At 35.6% G+C, this 17,513-nt stretch overlaps 1 protein-coding gene across 1 annotated transcript in view; it reads left to right on the top strand.

Moving 5' to 3' along the window:
* Nucleotides 1-890: 890 nt before the first annotated feature.
* Nucleotides 891-17,513, top strand: part of LOC122810994 (signal-regulatory protein beta-1-like) — a 443,272-nt gene continuing 426,649 nt past the window's right edge. Inside the window, exon 1 of the mRNA XM_044082508.1 lies at nt 891-1,191. Within this exon, the coding sequence (XP_043938443.1) occupies nt 945-1,191 (247 nt within the window). The 5' untranslated portion in view covers nt 891-944. The remainder of the gene's footprint in view (nt 1,192-17,513) is intronic.

Raw genomic sequence — 17,513 nt, 5'->3', positions numbered from 1 at the left:
TATGTGCACACATGTGTGTGTTTGTGTGTAAATAACAGTAATGTTTCACTATGCATTACAAAGGCACAATGTGTTTGCAATGTTTACAGATTTCTGCTGCATGCATTAGAAGTTTCTTAATAGATCCCACCCACGATGAGACATTTAAGAAAATATTACAGCAGACACATATTCTATATTTTCATTAATGGAAATTTCACTATGACAACCAGACTGTGAATATTTTACTGTGTGAGGGTGTTAGCAATATTTATGATTATTATTTTGTCACTGGCATATTTTTTTCCGTTACAGAGGTTCAGTGATTCTTGCTTACGTAAGAAATAAGGAGGCTAATTGTAATACAGGTTCTGATTTTGTAATATTGTTCGGAGATATTGTTGTAATTAAGTTCTAAATCAGACAAACTGATTCTGACATTCTTTGTTCTATTTTGATTTTATCTGTGTTATAACATATGTGTAATGTATGATATCTACAAACATATTTGATTGAGTAAATCACATTTAACAGTCTTAAATGTCTTGTTATATAAACTCACAACCTTATTATTTGAAAAAAAAATGTAGAAAACAGTTTATTTTGTGTATCTCTGTCATTTCCTGGTTGTATCACCCATGTACCATATATAGTAAAACTGTCAGATTTGTGTGGTTAACCATCCTTGTTTGTTGCTCTGCCATCCTTAAAATATAAACATGTCATGAAGAAAATGAAAAAGCAAATTTTCACTGATCAGTTCTTAAGATGTGATTACAACTTGAATACCATTCCATAACCAAATATGAATAGACATCCCAAATAACTGTCTTAAACTCCTAGTCAATAACACCTTATTTATGGTTTGTTTTACCACACTAACTCTTATCATTGTATTTGTTTTAAAAGATCCTTCTTCTCCATCAATTTCTGGACCAAGGGAGCGAGTCTTGTTAAATACAAACATGGCATTAACCTGTACATCGGAAGGATTTTACCCAAAAGATGTCAGTGTTATCTGGTGGCAGAATGGGGCTGAGATTAAAGAATCCATGCAAACTGTTAGTTTATATGGAGCAAACAAGACATACAAAGTACAAAGTAGCATCACTGTTCCAGGAAAAATAGACTCAACTGTTACCTGCAGAATTAATCACATAGCATTACAGCAGCCTAAGGAGTCAATCTTCAACATGAATGATTTATTGAAAGGTATGTTACTATTTAGTATTATTATTTCTTTCATAATAAAGTCATAACATTAGAGAAATGTGCAATTCCATTTATTTCATGGCATCATTTCTCATAAACGTGAAGGGTAGGGTTAGAAAAAAAAATCATGTTTGTAAGATATTAAGATGAAAGTTGAGCAGATTTCAAGATGCAGAACAAACAACCCGATGTTTGCAATGAAGCAGATAGTTGCTAACAAGCTAGAGATGAGAAAACATTCCTAGACTTGGACAAAGCATATGACAATATCCCATGAAACTGCCACAAAGTTTCAGGGGCAGTGCGTGTGTAACAACAATGCCAAAGAAGCTGAAAATTAAGGTATACAAAACAGAAGTATACGAAAAGAAGACATCAGAAAAGAAACCTAAGAAACACCATTTGCACAGAAGGATAACAGGAACAGATTGCAATGTTTCAGGCACATGTGTATAGAAGCAGAAGACACTCTGGTAAAGAAGATTCAGTAGAAATAGAGAGAAGGCAAAATAAAATGAGGGAATCCTGCCAACAGATGGATGGATTGTGTGAGAGAAGACCTGTAGCAGTCAAGCATGTCTGTCCAAGAAAGTAGAGACTGGCAATGAATCGAGAGAGATGATGACAGTTACTGCAACACTCTGACCCCATGTAGAAAATAGGAAAAAGTGGGCTGATGATGATGATACACATTTGTGTTAAATGGAACTTCAAAATGAGCTGACTTTGCAGTATAGCCAGTTTTTAATAAATGGTACACTTTCGGGACTATAGTCACAAAAAACGCTAGAAGATTCTTGTCTTAGCATAAAGAGAGAAATGCAGTCTAGAAGGCAGTCCCTACAGAGTAATATCCACAGCCCTTACATTACTACATTATCAATAGTTTTATTCAGTAGCCTTTTGCAAGTTTAGATATATACCTGTTGTAGCTTCTGTGTAGTACATATGGTAAGGAATTGTTCAAATATGATAAGGAATTGTTCAAATCCAGATGGAAGAACTTTAATCTATTTGTGAGACTCAGAAATATATTAAAACCTTTTTATATATGTAGAACAAGTTATTTCTGCTATTTGACAACTGTGTTCTCAATACAACCTGAGATTGGCTAACATAGCAGAAAATCATGCACAATTCTGCTTTTAGTGAAAGTATGTTTTAGATACAAAAACTAAATTAGTTTTCCTTTAATGTTTAATATGTATTATCAAAGGTTTTCTTTTCAGCATCACAGACTTTGTGGAAATAACAATTACAGATATAGTATGGTATTAGAGATGTCGTAAAGATGTGTGTGTGTTTGTTGCTGAATACATGCATAAAAGGTTGACATTTTACAGTTATCACATAATTTAAGGAACTATTATAGTGGCATAGTTGTTGTCCTTCCCTATAGCTGTTCCTATAAACCTTTATCAGGTAACTAGCCTTGATCATCCAATGCATACAAGCATGTTTTACAGTTGGGTGACAGAATTCTTATCACTGCTGACCAAATCAACTCTGGCAGTAAAAGGAAAATTCCCCAGTCTCATTAACTAAATTCATTATGCAAAATACACTGCAAATAACCATATGTTTAAACAGGAGAAAACAAATGCTATTTTAGACCAATGCTCAGAATTGCCAAAGTAGTATATTTCTGCATGACAGTACAAATATGACCAAATTAATGAGGCTGAGGCAAAACAATCTAATTAGTCAAGTTATAACAAAAATATGGAATAAATTAATGCTTAACACTTGGAAGGTTGAGTTAAGCTAAGTGAGCCCTGCCTACCAACAGTTGGAATGTCGAATACTGACATTACTGAGTGTTCAAATCCCCTTTAGGGATTCATGTTAGCACTTGATCTTGGGTTCAGAGCAGTAGGGTGTTTCAGCATTCAGTGTATAGGTCGGGCATGCCAGTTTTTGGCATGCTAAGTTTTATGGTAAGATTGTACTAACTGCATGACTCGACCTTCCAAGTGTTCAGCATTTGACAGAAAACATGTACATGTAGACAGATAGATTATAATGGAACAGATAACGGGGTTCCTGGTAGGCTGTTATATACATATAGGTAGATTATAATGGAACAGATAACGGGGTTCCTGGTAGGCTGTTATATACATATAGGTAGATTATAATGGAACAGATAAGGGGTTCCTGGTAGGCTGTTATATACATATAGGTAGATTATAATGGAACAGATAACGGGTTCCTGGTAGGCTGTTATATACATATAGGTAGATTATAATGGAACAGATAAGGGGTTCCTGGTAGGCTGTTATATACATATAGGTAGATTATAATGGAACAGATAACGGGGTTCCTGGTAGGCTGTTATATACATATAGGTAGATTATAATGGAACAGATAAGGGGGTTCCTGGTAGGCTGTTATATACATATAGGTAGATTATAATGGAACAGATAACGGGGTTCCTGGTAGGCTGTTATATACATATAGGTAGATTATAATGGAACAGATAACGGGGTTCCTGGTAGGCTGTTATATACATATAGGTAGATTATAATGGAACAGATAACGGGTTCCTGGTAGGCTGTTATATACATATAGGTAGATTATAATGGAACAGATAACGGGGTTCCTGGTAGGCTGTTATATACATATAGGTAGATTATAATGGAACAGATAACGGGTTCCTGGTAGGCTGTTATATACATATAGGTAGATTATAATGGAACAGATAACGGGGTTCCTGGTAGGCTGTTATATACATATAGGTAGATTATAATGGAACAGATAACGGGGTTCCTGGTAGGCTGTTATATACATATAGGTAGATTATAATGGTACAGATAAGGGGGTTCCTGGTAGGCTTGTTGAAGTAGCACCAGATAAGATGTAAGACAGAGGTGTCTTAACTGCAGGTATAAAGGGGAGAACTGGGTCTTTTTCAGGATGTACACTACTGAACAGGGAACAATTCAGTGCTTAAAGTAAAATTAAGAGAAGTGGGATTGTGTGCCTTCAGTGTCATACAGAAAATCAGTTTGTTTATTAAGATAAGCATATACTTTTAAATGTATAGTTCTCTTTTTATCTGTCACTGTTAACAGATTGATAAAAATATCTAATGATAGCACTCTATAACTAGCATCTTCTTGGAAAGCATAATTTATTATGACACAGCATAGTTTCATAATCAGTTAGTTTCACCTTGCGATATTGCCAAGGTAATTCCCATTACAGATCAAACCCATTTATATACAAATTTCATATGATAAGACAATCAGTTGTGAATTGTCTTTGGTCATCATCAATTTAAACATCTGTATATATAAAACTATCTTTTAATCCAAACATTTTTTTATTGTTGAACAAAACACCTTAAATAATGCATAAACTTCAGCCGAAGATGAAACAGAAATGGCATTCTTAAAATGAGGTCAACACACACAAAGCTATTTTTAAGACTAATAACATACCTACTTACTTTTATATACTTTTTTTTCTAAATCTGCATTTCCAGGGCATTCACATAAACAAAAGAGTTAAAATCCTTAACATGCAGTTTCACAAGTCAGGATGACCCATGTTATAATCTTATTTAGAATATTGCCTGATTTCACAAATACCTCTTGATGTGCAAACTACATTTTGTAAAATTATTCAACTACCCTCACTTGAGTTTTTTTTTTTTTGTTTTATTTTATTGTATTTTATTTAATCAGATTTTCCAAACAGATTTTCATTTTTTTATAAAAGTTTAACACAATATTCATCAAATATTGATATTAATTAATAAGCAACATTATCATGGATTCATAAGGTAGCTTTACATGAAGAGCCTGTAAATCCATTCTTCCTTACCTTCTACTGCTAATATAAACTGTAGTGCCTCACACATGCACCCTCAATCTCTCCCGTGTTCTTATTCTATTGGTGTGTCTTTCCATAACTATCTTTGACCCCCCCTTTTCTATCCATTTCCCACCCCCTTTTCTTTACATCTTTGCTGATTAATTTTGGAAGCTAGAATTTCTTCCTGATTCAAACAATCCTGAATAAGATCTATGAGATCTCTCTTGTCAGGTGGATCCTGCCTTTTCAGTCTGGTAATGATAGTATTTTGGCCTGTTACAACCACTGTACTCATTAATTCTTTATCATGTTTTTTCCAGAATCCTTTCCTCTGGTAGTCCTAAAAAGTATGTTAATGTTGAGGATTATTGGATTTTCAGTCACAACTAATTAGGTAATTATTGTAGGCCTTCACTGAATTCAAATAATTTTTCACATGACCAAAATATGTATAACCAATCCTCTACCTCATCTGTATCACTCCTCCTGCACATATTTGCTACTGTTCAATATTTTTTTTTCAATCTAGCTGCTGTATAAAATACTTATCCAAATGTTTCAATCCAAAAAATCTCATATTTCCTAACATTCACTGCCTATAACGCTGTTTAGATGTCCATCCATTGATCTTCTGACAGCCTATAACCTAACAATCTATCCCATCCCTTTTCAGTCTTAACTTTAACATAACATTTTGTTTCTTCAATTGCTTTATAAAGTTTTAAATTAACACTTTTGTTTCTCTATTGCATTATCTGTCTATTCTTTACTATTAACTATCAATCTGAATCACATTGTATATATCTATCTCAACCCCCTATATTTTGGGTAATCATTCCCCTCATACTAAACTGCTTCTAAAATTTCTTCCATGTTATTAAGCCTTTGGATTTTTCTTTATGTTCCCACCATTTTCTCCTCAAGTTCCAACTCACCATTTTTGTAAATCTTAATCGGACCCTTTTGTAATGATCACTACCTCAAACAATTGTATGCTTCTGCCATCATCTTTCATAATCCCTCAATTTTACTATTCAACCTTAAGAAAGCCTCAGGTTCCAGACCCTGTTGTAACAATATCTGTTTCCACACTTCCACTTGATTCAGTTGTTTACTTCTAAAATGTCAGACTCTAAATAGTTTTAATTGATAGTCTCTCCAATATAAACTGAAATCTGATGTTCCCAACTCTCCAAATTATTTGATAATAATGTATGATCTTAAAATGCTCTTAAGTTTCTGTTGCCGCCATAGAAAACATTTCACAATGTTTTCCAGATCACAATAACTGATTGTCTGAATTAAACTGCACAACCTGGAAACTATACAATGTTTTTGGTAAAAAATTAACATTTGTAATGCTTGAACTCTGTGATCAAGACTCAGCTTCAATGTTTTTGTCTTTTCTCAGCCAACTAAAATACTTTTCCTTTAAATGAGCATGTATGCTCCTTGTTGCATCTTCCAATTTCCCTGCCAATTTTTTACATAGATATTTTAGCAATAATATTGCCAAATACTTGGAAATGTCTTACTCAGAGGGTGGGTTCATGGGTTCATAGGTGAATACTAGGCTAACTGCCATGAGGGACCATTGTAGGCCTAGCAAACAATCCAAGGTCAGGATCAAACCCTGTAACTTACATCTGTGAGGTGAAGATCTTAACCATTATAACAAACTAACTAACTGACACTATTTGTGTTTTCTCAGCATTAACCTTGTAACCCACTGTCTTCCCAAATGTTCCAAGATATCAGATAACTTGACCTTCCAAGTCTCTGGATCTGTTAAATAAAACAGTAAGCCATCCACGTATAGTGCTACATTCACATCCTCTTGCCACACTCTAAAGCCCTGTATCTCTAAATATCAGATTTTAAATCCATGGGACTCTAAATAAAGTGAAGATATGTTGGGGAGGGGCAATAGGCAAATTTGCCTTGTTCCCATAATCCGCTGAAACATTCATGATAGCTCTGCAGGATTCAAGTTTGGACAGTCATATGTGCCATTATAAATGCTTGTAAACAGATCTCAGAACCCTTTGTGAAAGCACATCCTACATAGCGCTGTAAATATATAATCCCTCTGCACTCTATCCAAGGCTTTCTTAGCATCCAGGCTGAGCACCAGCAATGGTGTGCTGTCTCTGTTTGCATCTTGTATAACTATTACAGTTTTTAATATATTGTCAAATATTTGTCTCTTCCTTATAATCCCACACTGCTCCCCAGGCACCAATTTTGGAACATATTCTGCTAGTCTGGATGGTAGCATCACCATCATTATTTTATAATCCTTATTATAAAACTGATATATGTCTATATAAATTCAACAAAAATGGATCTTTCTGTGGTTTTAATATGGAATAAACAATGGTTCCAATGGATGAGGAAGGAACTTCTTCAGTTTATAACACCCTCTTTAATAGCCTTAATTTTTTTCCATATCTTCCCCTCCTAGTTTGTATAACTGTAGGGGAGTCAGTTCAATCCCAGCAATTCCGTCTTGCCATACCCTTTAATTGAATTGCCATCTCCTCTCTTCTGATACAGCTCTTATTAATCTTTACTGCTGTTCTGGCAGTTATCTTGGTAGATTTACTTCTCTTAAGAATTCTAGTATAGATCCTGCCTGTACAACCTCATTAGAATCCTCGTTTTATAAATATGCAAACTTTCCAAACATCCCTAAAATCATGTTAGGATTTTCTTCCATCTATCATGTCACAGTGACACTCACTGAATTAACAGATCTGTCCAGTTTAGCCTATCTTAAACTAAAAGCTAAACATATTGTACCTTGAATTAATTTCCCCAAAAAATTCCTCTGCATTATTTTAAACTAAACTGCTGATCAAACTACAAGAAACAAAATAAAATGGCAACCAAAAAGCAAGGCGGACCAGACAATCTTTTGAGCGCTTTCGTTATTTTTGCTGCCGATCATTTTCCAAAATTAAATATCAACACTCACTTTCATACTTTGCACAAATGTTTTAACTGCACAGTACACCCCTTATTCCCACTGCATTCTTCCAAATGTTCCATACCACTTTCATCATTATTATTAACAAAACATGGCTTGTCAATAAACTTATAATTCAACAAACTGAAAACTTCTTATCAAAACTATTTACACATCTCACCACTTTTTCCAGATTTCCTCCTTCCCCCATTTGAGATCCAAAAGAGATTTTTCAAAATGGGACAATTAAAATGCATACCCTATAAGTAATTCCTGCCCCAAAATTGAAAAAAAAAACCTCAAACTATTACAGCTATACTCCCTTCTCAGTTTCAATAACCTACTGACTGGAATTTAGTACATTCTCCACAAGATTTGCACTTCATCTCTTATCCTCTTTATATTTATTTATTTATGTAACACTTATAGCCCATTTTGCATTTTTACACACCCTTATCAACATAATTTATGCTTCTTATCAGGATTGCTTCATTTCATCTATCCTTATCCTTTAGCAGTGCCTCCTTCTTGAATAACGGAGCTTCTTGTCAGAATTCCTTCATTTCTCATATCCTTGTCCTTTAGCAGTGCCTTCTGATGGAATAATGGAGCTTCTTATCATAATTCCTTAATTTTCTCTGTCTTTGTCCTTTTCCGATGCTTTCAGCTTGAATAAAAGAGATTCTTATCAGAATTCTTTCATTTCCCCTATCTTTGTCCTTTAGCAGTGCCTTTGGCATGAATAATGTAGTTTCTTATGAGAATCCCTTCATTTCTCCTATCCTTGTCCTTTAGCAGTGCCCCCCCATCCTAGGTAGACACACACTAGCAGTAGGTGTGCCCCCCACCCTATGTAGAAATGTAGTAACAGGCAGGTGTGCCCCCCAATCCTATGTAGACACATACTAACAGCAGGTGTGCCTCCCCAATCCTATGTAGACACGTAGTAACAGTCAGGTGTGCTCCCCCCAACCTATGTAGAAATGTAATAACAGGCAGGTGTGCCCCCCCCCCAATCCTATATAGACATGTACTAACAGCAAGTGTGCCCACCCAATCCTATGTAGAAATGTAGTAACAGTCAGGTGTAGCTCCCTCCAATCCTATGTAGACACGTAGTAACAGCCAGGTGTGCTCCCCCCACCCTATATAGAAATGTAATAACAGGCAGGTGTGCCCACCCAATCCTATATAGACACATACTAACAGCAGGTGTGCCACCCCAGTCCTATGTAGAAATGTTGTAACAGTAACAGTAAGGTGTGCCCCCTCAATCATATGTAGAAATGTAGTAACATGTATGTGTAGGTATAATAACAGTGGATCACAGATTACCTGAACTGGCCAAGGTAGCAGGATAGATTGTTGCATGTGTACAATATGCAGGTCTGCATGTGTTAGGTTGGTGTCTGTTGTATATTGTGTGAGAGTGGTCAGTATGTATGCATGGTGAGGTTTGTCCTGGTGGACATTGCCCAATACTGCCAATGACAGGGCCAAGTTCTCACAATTGCAGTGCCAAACACAATGCTTCCCAGGATAACACATCCCAGCAGTAAGCCATAGTAAATATTTAGAAGTAATACATGTTACCATCTGAAAGATGGACATGGCATGACTGTCGGCCCAGATATACAAGCAGTACACAAGGGGGAAGTACCCCAGACAGACAGTGTATAATATGTAACTGTCATATGGACACACCCTTGGAATTGTACATACAGGTTTGCATCACATTATCTGGGCTTGTAGTAGGGAATACCGATGTCATCTGGCCAAACACTGGCAGATCACAAAGGTCATAGGAGTGATGTAATTAGAAACAGCTGATGTCCCTGCACAAGCCAGCATAAGTGAAATGCTCCATGCATATCTGTGACTCAGATGCAAGTAGTGGCCATAGCACACATGCACCCAGCTCACCCCACCACCACCCACAGATACCTCTCCGTCCTTAACACTGCTGTTGGGAATGAGTACAGTATGACCCCCACATGTGTATGGCAATAGCAAAAGAATGCAGCATGCAGAACAGGTGCCCCATGCAGGTGTGTCCCTAGCTGTAAGCAGCACCTTGCCAGCATCCACACCACTGGACCAATACTGACAGAAAGTATTGGCATGAACACCTTGCACACCTACTCTGTCACCCCAGGGAATATAGTGCATCACAGTCTGGGACTGTAGGAGTGACAAAATGCAATGGCTTGCTACAGCTGGTCTGCATCACTACCAAATGGCTTACAGTCCACTGCCAAAGGCTTATGTCTCACCTGTACTGCCAATGTATGTTATGTCATGGACTCCCAAATAACAATATAACACAGTCCACAGAAACCAAATGCAAGGCCATGTGGACAAATCACAGTAACATGCCCATCATGTCCCACTGCATGAACTGTGGACCAACACTAAATTACTGCTGTGATGAGGTGATAACTATAGGGAAAATATCAGAGAATGTCTGCACAAAGTATGGAAGAGAATAGAATAACGGGGGGGGGGGTTGGGAGCATGGGTGGCATGGAGTGCATGAAGTCCAAAACTCAGCCGTGTGCACATACTATCCCTGGCTGCAAACACAAGAATGGGTGGTTACAAACATCCTCGTAAACCACAATGTGCAGGGGTAATGTCCAGAATTATGCCCCAGCCTCTGGGTTACCTGTGTGAATCTGTACAGCTGTGAGGTATCACCACAGCACGCTATGGCCATACTGTCTTGTTGATGGATGTACAAGCATGGGATCCTATGCCACCACTTTACCAAGGTGCTGAACCATTTACACAGACCCAATAGCAAGTGTCTGCAGCTTCCCCTCCAGAATGGCATTAGTGTGCAAGAATATGTAGGCTGCTGACCACAATACTGGACACAGCTGTAGTAACCCTGTGTTCCCTAGGACATCACTGCAAGCAAATATGTCTATCTGACAGTACTTTGAGGACATAAAACATGACAGTGTATAACAGTATATATGTCTGAATATCTCTGCTAACACCAGTACCATGTAGCAGAAGCAGCACAGACACAATCACCTACAGTACACACTATCACTTGCACAGTTTTACCCCATATTGCCAACTGATCTACAGATATCCTGCAGAAACAGTTTGCTAGCTATAGGTGTAGAACACAACAGTCTGCACTGGAGTACAATCTACCTGGAATGGATTCACACATTCAATACAGAAGGTCATACCAGGCATGCTCACACACTTAAGAAATGAAGCCCATGTCTGGCAACAACAGTGGAACATACATATCTGATAGTCGCAGATGTTAGTGCATACACTCCTCAGTATGCACCAGTCATGCTTTGTACACACATTGGATAGGAATACACGGTTCCCTATCAGAAGCCTGAAACACTATAAGCCTGAAAATCAAAATCCTGAAAACTATAGACTGAAAATTAAATCCAAAGCTAGTAGAAGCAGATAAATAACCAACCATAGGTTAGAACGAAACTTCAATCAGCAAATACAAATGAAAATAAAAAGTCACTTTTAAGTTGACAAAAGTATTCCAGGACTGTAGAAAATAGCAGTATTTATTCTTGTACAAAAAACGTTGAGCGCTTTCACTCGATACACTCGAGCTTCTTCAGAACTATTAGAATGTTCACCAATCACTGTTTAAATACATGTAATGGCGCCAAAATTCTTAACTAATTAAAACAACAGTATTCAATACCTAACTTATCGTAAAAGCATAATAATATACAGTCCCTTAAAATCTTTACAATAATAGTAAAAAATAATTTCACTATATATTCTTATAAAAATAAAAGATATCACATACTAATGTTTTTGTAAAAATGTATACCTTAATGTGAATAATACACATGGTTTCTACCTAAAACTCCATATAATGTCATAATATTATACGCTGTTATATTATAAATTGTCTTATAAAAATTAACCACAGTCCTAAATATACATAATGTGATAGCAATTGGGTCATAAAGACTGATGTGTCATATCTAATAATAAATCTGCAATTAATTGCTTGTTGCCACCATAAAAAATTATTATTATTAGGACATATAGACATTAATCCTTAACCATCAATAGTGGTTTAACTGTGATATAATCGTTAATTCCAGGCCAAGTCATGGCATCTGTAAGGATTTGCCACCAATATTCTTTGAATGCCAACCAATTCTTTGTATTACCCCTCTCGGGTTAGGTTTTATTTTCTCTAAAATGGCAAACTTGAAAGTGTGTTCTGTACCTGCAGCATTTGTGTGTTTGAATAAAGCGTTTCTTCCATCCTTGGTTTTAATGCTGTATAAATGAGAATATATTCTTTTCTTAAATTGTCTTTCAGTCCTACCAATATAATAAGCTGGACATATATTGCACTTAGCAATATATATAATCATACTGGTAAGACAGTTACCATGTACTGGTCTGATTATAGTTTTGTTGTAGTTCTCTAAGACTATAGTGTTGTCTGTATATATGTAACTGCATTGGCCACAAGCACCACATTTGCTAGTATGTTTCATATTGTTGAATTCACTTATAGGGCTATTTTCAAATAGATATTTCAAATTCTTACCCATCTTGTAAACAAAATGTGGTTTGGGCCCTAAAATCGTGTGTGTTTCTTCATCCATTGAAAATATTTGCCAATTCTTGTTCAAAATTTCTTTTACTTGGTTGGAGTATGGTCCATATTGTACTATGCATGCTTGTTTGAATGACACTCCTTCTTTTTTGTCCTTTACTTCCTTGCTTGTAATTCCATCTTTCACTAAGCATTGAGTACCTAGTAGGGGTGGGTATTTTGACCCTCCCTCTTTGCTTATATAGTTCCCTATGTCTAACATCATATGTTCATCATAACCTCTCTCCTAAATAAATTCTTTATAAAAGCCAATTCTACTTCTGTTTCCTTTCTATCAGATGTCATTCTCATTGCTCTTATAACTTGCCCTTTGTATATATTGTATTTTAGCTTATGAGGATGATTACTGCTGTAATCTAAATAAGAATTCGAAAAAGTAGTTTTTCTATTTATTTTGGATTTAAACTGTCCTTCCTCTAAATATACAAGGGTGTCTAAGTACGCGACTCCCAATGTACTGCTCTCATTAGTGAATTTCAGATAATCACTAGACAAATTTAAGTAATTGGTAAAACCTTCAAATGTCTGTGTGTCACCTTTCCACAAGATGTACATATCATCCAAAAATCGCGAATAATACTGTATGTTAACAAAAATGAACTTTCAAAATAGTATTCTCTTCCCAATCCAGTAAGACCAAGTTAGCAAATATTGGGGCACAAGCTGCCCCCATAGCTACTCCCTTGGTCTGCCTGAAAGTTTCCCCTTCATAGTATATAAAGTTGTTTTCTAATACAATGCTTGTGAGTTCCACTAATAATGATATTCTGTCCCAAGACATTCCTGAATGTTTTCTCAAACTATTAGTCAGGGCCTGTAACCCTTCTTCCAAAGGGATACAAGAAAATAGATCCACTACATCTACTGATGTAAATAGTAGGTCCTGTTTATCTACATTAACAGGGTAATTTTTCAAAAACTCCCATGAATCTTTTGTCAGATGTTTAATCTGAGAATACATTGGTTTTAGTAATTTATCTATTACTTCTCCTATCCGAAAGGTTTTGGATTTACTTCCTGATATTATAGGACGAAAAGGTGGGTTTTTTGTGTCTTTATGAGTTTTCGGAATACCTACTATAGTAGCCAGTACTGGATCTGCTACTGACATGTAATTATACATTTCTTCATTAATTCGATTCTCTAATAAGTAGTCTTCCAAAAACATATCAATTCTTCTGTAAGCTTGATTTATTTCATTTATAGATATAGCTTCATAATTTCCAGAGTTATAAAGGATGTCGTGTATGATGCCGCTGTAACACAATGCATCATATATTACCGTCCCCCCACCCTTGTCCGGTTTCATAATTCTAATAGTTCTAATACATCTAAGTTCTCTCAGCAAAGTATTTTCTTCGTATGTTAAATTCTGGTGTATGTTATTTCTATTAGCTTTCCTATGTAGGGTGTATAAATCCCTTACTGATTTTTTCTCATAATTTGTTACATATGTGTGACTAATAGGTATAAAACTACTTTTTGTCTTGAAAGAATTGGACTGTTTGAATAACTCATTTTTGTTTTTAAACTGCATAGCTAAATTTAACTTCCTTGTGAATAGTTTCAATTCACTTATGCTGTCTACTACATTAAAGGAACTCGTAGGTATAAATTTTAACCCTTTGGAAAGAAGGGAAAAATGAACTGTTTCCAACTTGATGTTACTGTAATTGAAGATCTTAAAATTATTAAATGTGTGTACCGCTCCATCTTGTAAAATATCCTGTGTGGCAACAGCACTGATAGTGTTGGAATCAACAACAGGTGGGGAGTGTGGTGCATTCTTCACTGATTTAGTTAGTATTTTTCTTCCACCTCCCCTTGATTCCATTTTGCTGAATATGCTTTCCTTTGTACCTGAAAAAAATCCCCCTCTTTCCTATAATGACCTCTATGTGGAATGTTTTCCTGTGTAGTATTGATGTTCTTGTAATAACTATTTCCTTCATCGACCTGTTCATAGTCTGTTCTTCTCCTATACTGTGTTTCACCTTTGATATTCCATTTATAAGCTTCAAGTGATTCATACTGTGCTTTATCTCTACTCAGTTTTTTATTTTTCTTGTCAAATGCCTTTTGTGCTCTATCATGTGCTATGTCAAATTGTTTAGAGTACAAACTGTTCCACTCAGGAAATGTAGAATCATGTATAATAGTTTGGTTCAAATGTTCTATGTCATTGATACATTTGCACAATTTTTCATCATTTAGTATTATAAGTGCCTTCATATATTGTGAACCAAATGAATCAAACAGTGTGTTAAATTCTGCAACAATTCTATTATTAGTTATATAAGCAAAGAGGGAGGGTCAAAATACCCACCCCTACTAGGTACTCAATGCTTAGTGAAAGATGGAACTACAAGCAAGGAAGTAAAGGACAAAAAAGAAGGAGTGTCATTCAAACAAGCATGCATAGTACAATATGGACCATACTCCAACCAAGTAAAAGAAATTTTGAACAAGAATTGGCAAATATTTTCAATGGATGAAGAAACACACACGATTTTAGGGCCCAAACCACATTTTGTTTACAAGATGGGTAAGAATTTGAAATATCTATTTGAAAATAGCCCTATAAGTGAATTCAACAATATGAAACATACTAGCAAATGTGGTGCTTGTGGCCAATGCAGTTACATATATACAGACAACACTATAGTCTTAGAGAACTACAACAAAACAAATATATATTGCTAAGTGCAATATATGTCCAGCTTATTATATTGGTAGGACTGAAAGACAATTCAAGAAAAGAATATATTCTCATTTATACAGCATTAAAACCAAGGATGGAAGAAACGCTTTATTCAAACACACAAATGCTGCAGGTACAGAACACACTTTCAAGTTTGCCATTTTAGAGAAAATAAAACCTAACCCGAGAGGGGGTAATACAAAGAATTGGTTGGCATTCAAAGAATATTGGTGGCAAATCCTTACAGATGCCATGACTTGGCCTGGAATTAACGATTATATCACAGTTAAACCACTATTGATGGTTAAGGATTAATGTCTATATGTCCTAATAATAATAATTTTTTATGGTGGCAACAAGCAATTAATTGCAGATTTATTATTAGATATGACACATCAGTCTTTATGACCCAATTGCTATCACATTATGTATATTTAGGACTGTGGTTAATTTTTATAAGACAATTTATAATATAACAGCGTATAATATTATGACATTATATGGAGTTTTAGGTAGAAACCATGTATTATTCACATTAAGGTATACATTTTTACAAAAACATTAGTATGTGATATCTTTTATTTTTATAAGTATATATAGTGAAATTATTTTTTACTATTATTGTAAAGATTTTAAGGGACTGTATACTATTATGCTTTTACGATAAGTTAGGTATTGAATACTGTTGTTTTAATTAGTTAAGAATTTTGGCGCCATTACATGTATTTAAACAGTGATTGGTGAACATTCTAATAGTTCTGAAGAAGCTCGAGTGTATCGAGTGAAAGCGCTCAACGTTTTTTGTACAAGAATAAATACTGCTATTTTCTACAGTCCTGGAATACTTTTGTCAACTTAAAAGTGACTTTTTATTTTCATTTGTATTTGCTGATTGAAGTTTCGTTCTAACCTATGGTTGGTTATTTATCTGCTTCTACTAGCTTTGGATTTAGTTCCATCTGCCTACGAGTGTGTTCAGTGCTTTGCCCTTACTGTTTCTGCATTTTTGAGTACTTTTCGCTGTGTTCAGATGTCGACCATGGATCACGTTCGTAGCCCTGGCAGTAACTCACCAATTACAAGCAGCAGCGAAATAGCGGATATCCGGGCTGAGGTATCAGCGTTGCGAGGTGAGATAACAAAGCTGATGGAACTGTTTATGTCTAGAGAAGCGTTGTTTTATCGTGAACCGGCTGGGAACCCAGAGGATCACAACAACCTTTCTGAAACCAATGGAGCTCGTATGGGGACTAACTCTAAAGTGCACCTCAATAGTATGGACATTTTATCTTCATCGTCGCCAGGTCTACCGAATGGTCAGATTTGTCGTACGCAGGGAAGGGATATGATTGATCTATCAGAAAATGCAGGCAAGTGTGACATTAATGTAACTGCACTGGATGATTTCCGTTTGATTTTTCATTTGGGCGTTTAACGGAAGAAGCCAAGCGGACAGGCACACGCCCAAAATCTAGCCAGGTAACTAAAACAAAAACTTATGGTCAAATTGCGGCAAAAAACAGCAGTGGAACTAGCACTAGACATATACCTTTAAATCAAGGAGTCAGTGATCCAATTAATAAATCGACAAATAATATACATAAACTTAAAGATTTTGTAGACAATGACTGCAAGTTTGATTTTGCTAATGATGCGCCTACTCACTATAAAGGCCTGAATAGAAATGGGACATTGAAGGAAATGATTTTTTCGTTTGGAAAAATGTTGAACACTATCAATGCAATTAAATTAGATAATGCCTACTTAAATCAATGTTTATGTTTGAAGATAGTGCCCATGGGCTTAAGATTTTTTAAAATTCCTATGGGTGTGGAACTTACTCATAGAATTGTTGCAGAATTTAACACACTGTTTGATTCATTTGGTTCACAATATATGAAGGCACTTATAAAACTAAATGATGAAAAATTGTGCAAATGTATCAATGACATAGAACATTTGAACCAAACTATTATACATGATTCTACATTTCCTGAGTGGAACAGTTTGTACTCTAAACAATTTGACATAGCACATGATAGAGCACAAAAGGCATTTGACAAGAAAATAAAAACTGAGTAGAGATAAAGCACAGTATGAATCACTTGAAGCTTATAAATGGAATATCAAAGGTGAAACACAGTATAGGAGAAGAACAGACTATGAACAGGTCGATGAAGGAAATAGTTATTACAAGAACA

Source organism: Protopterus annectens, chromosome 9.part0 (assembly GCF_019279795.1).
Source record: "Protopterus annectens isolate FY-2018-M chromosome 9.part0, PAN1.0, whole genome shotgun sequence".
NCBI classification, from domain to species: domain Eukaryota; kingdom Metazoa; phylum Chordata; order Ceratodontiformes; family Protopteridae; genus Protopterus; species Protopterus annectens.
Note: the sequence above shows the minus strand (reverse complement) of the source record. Positions and strands in the feature narration are given on the sequence as shown.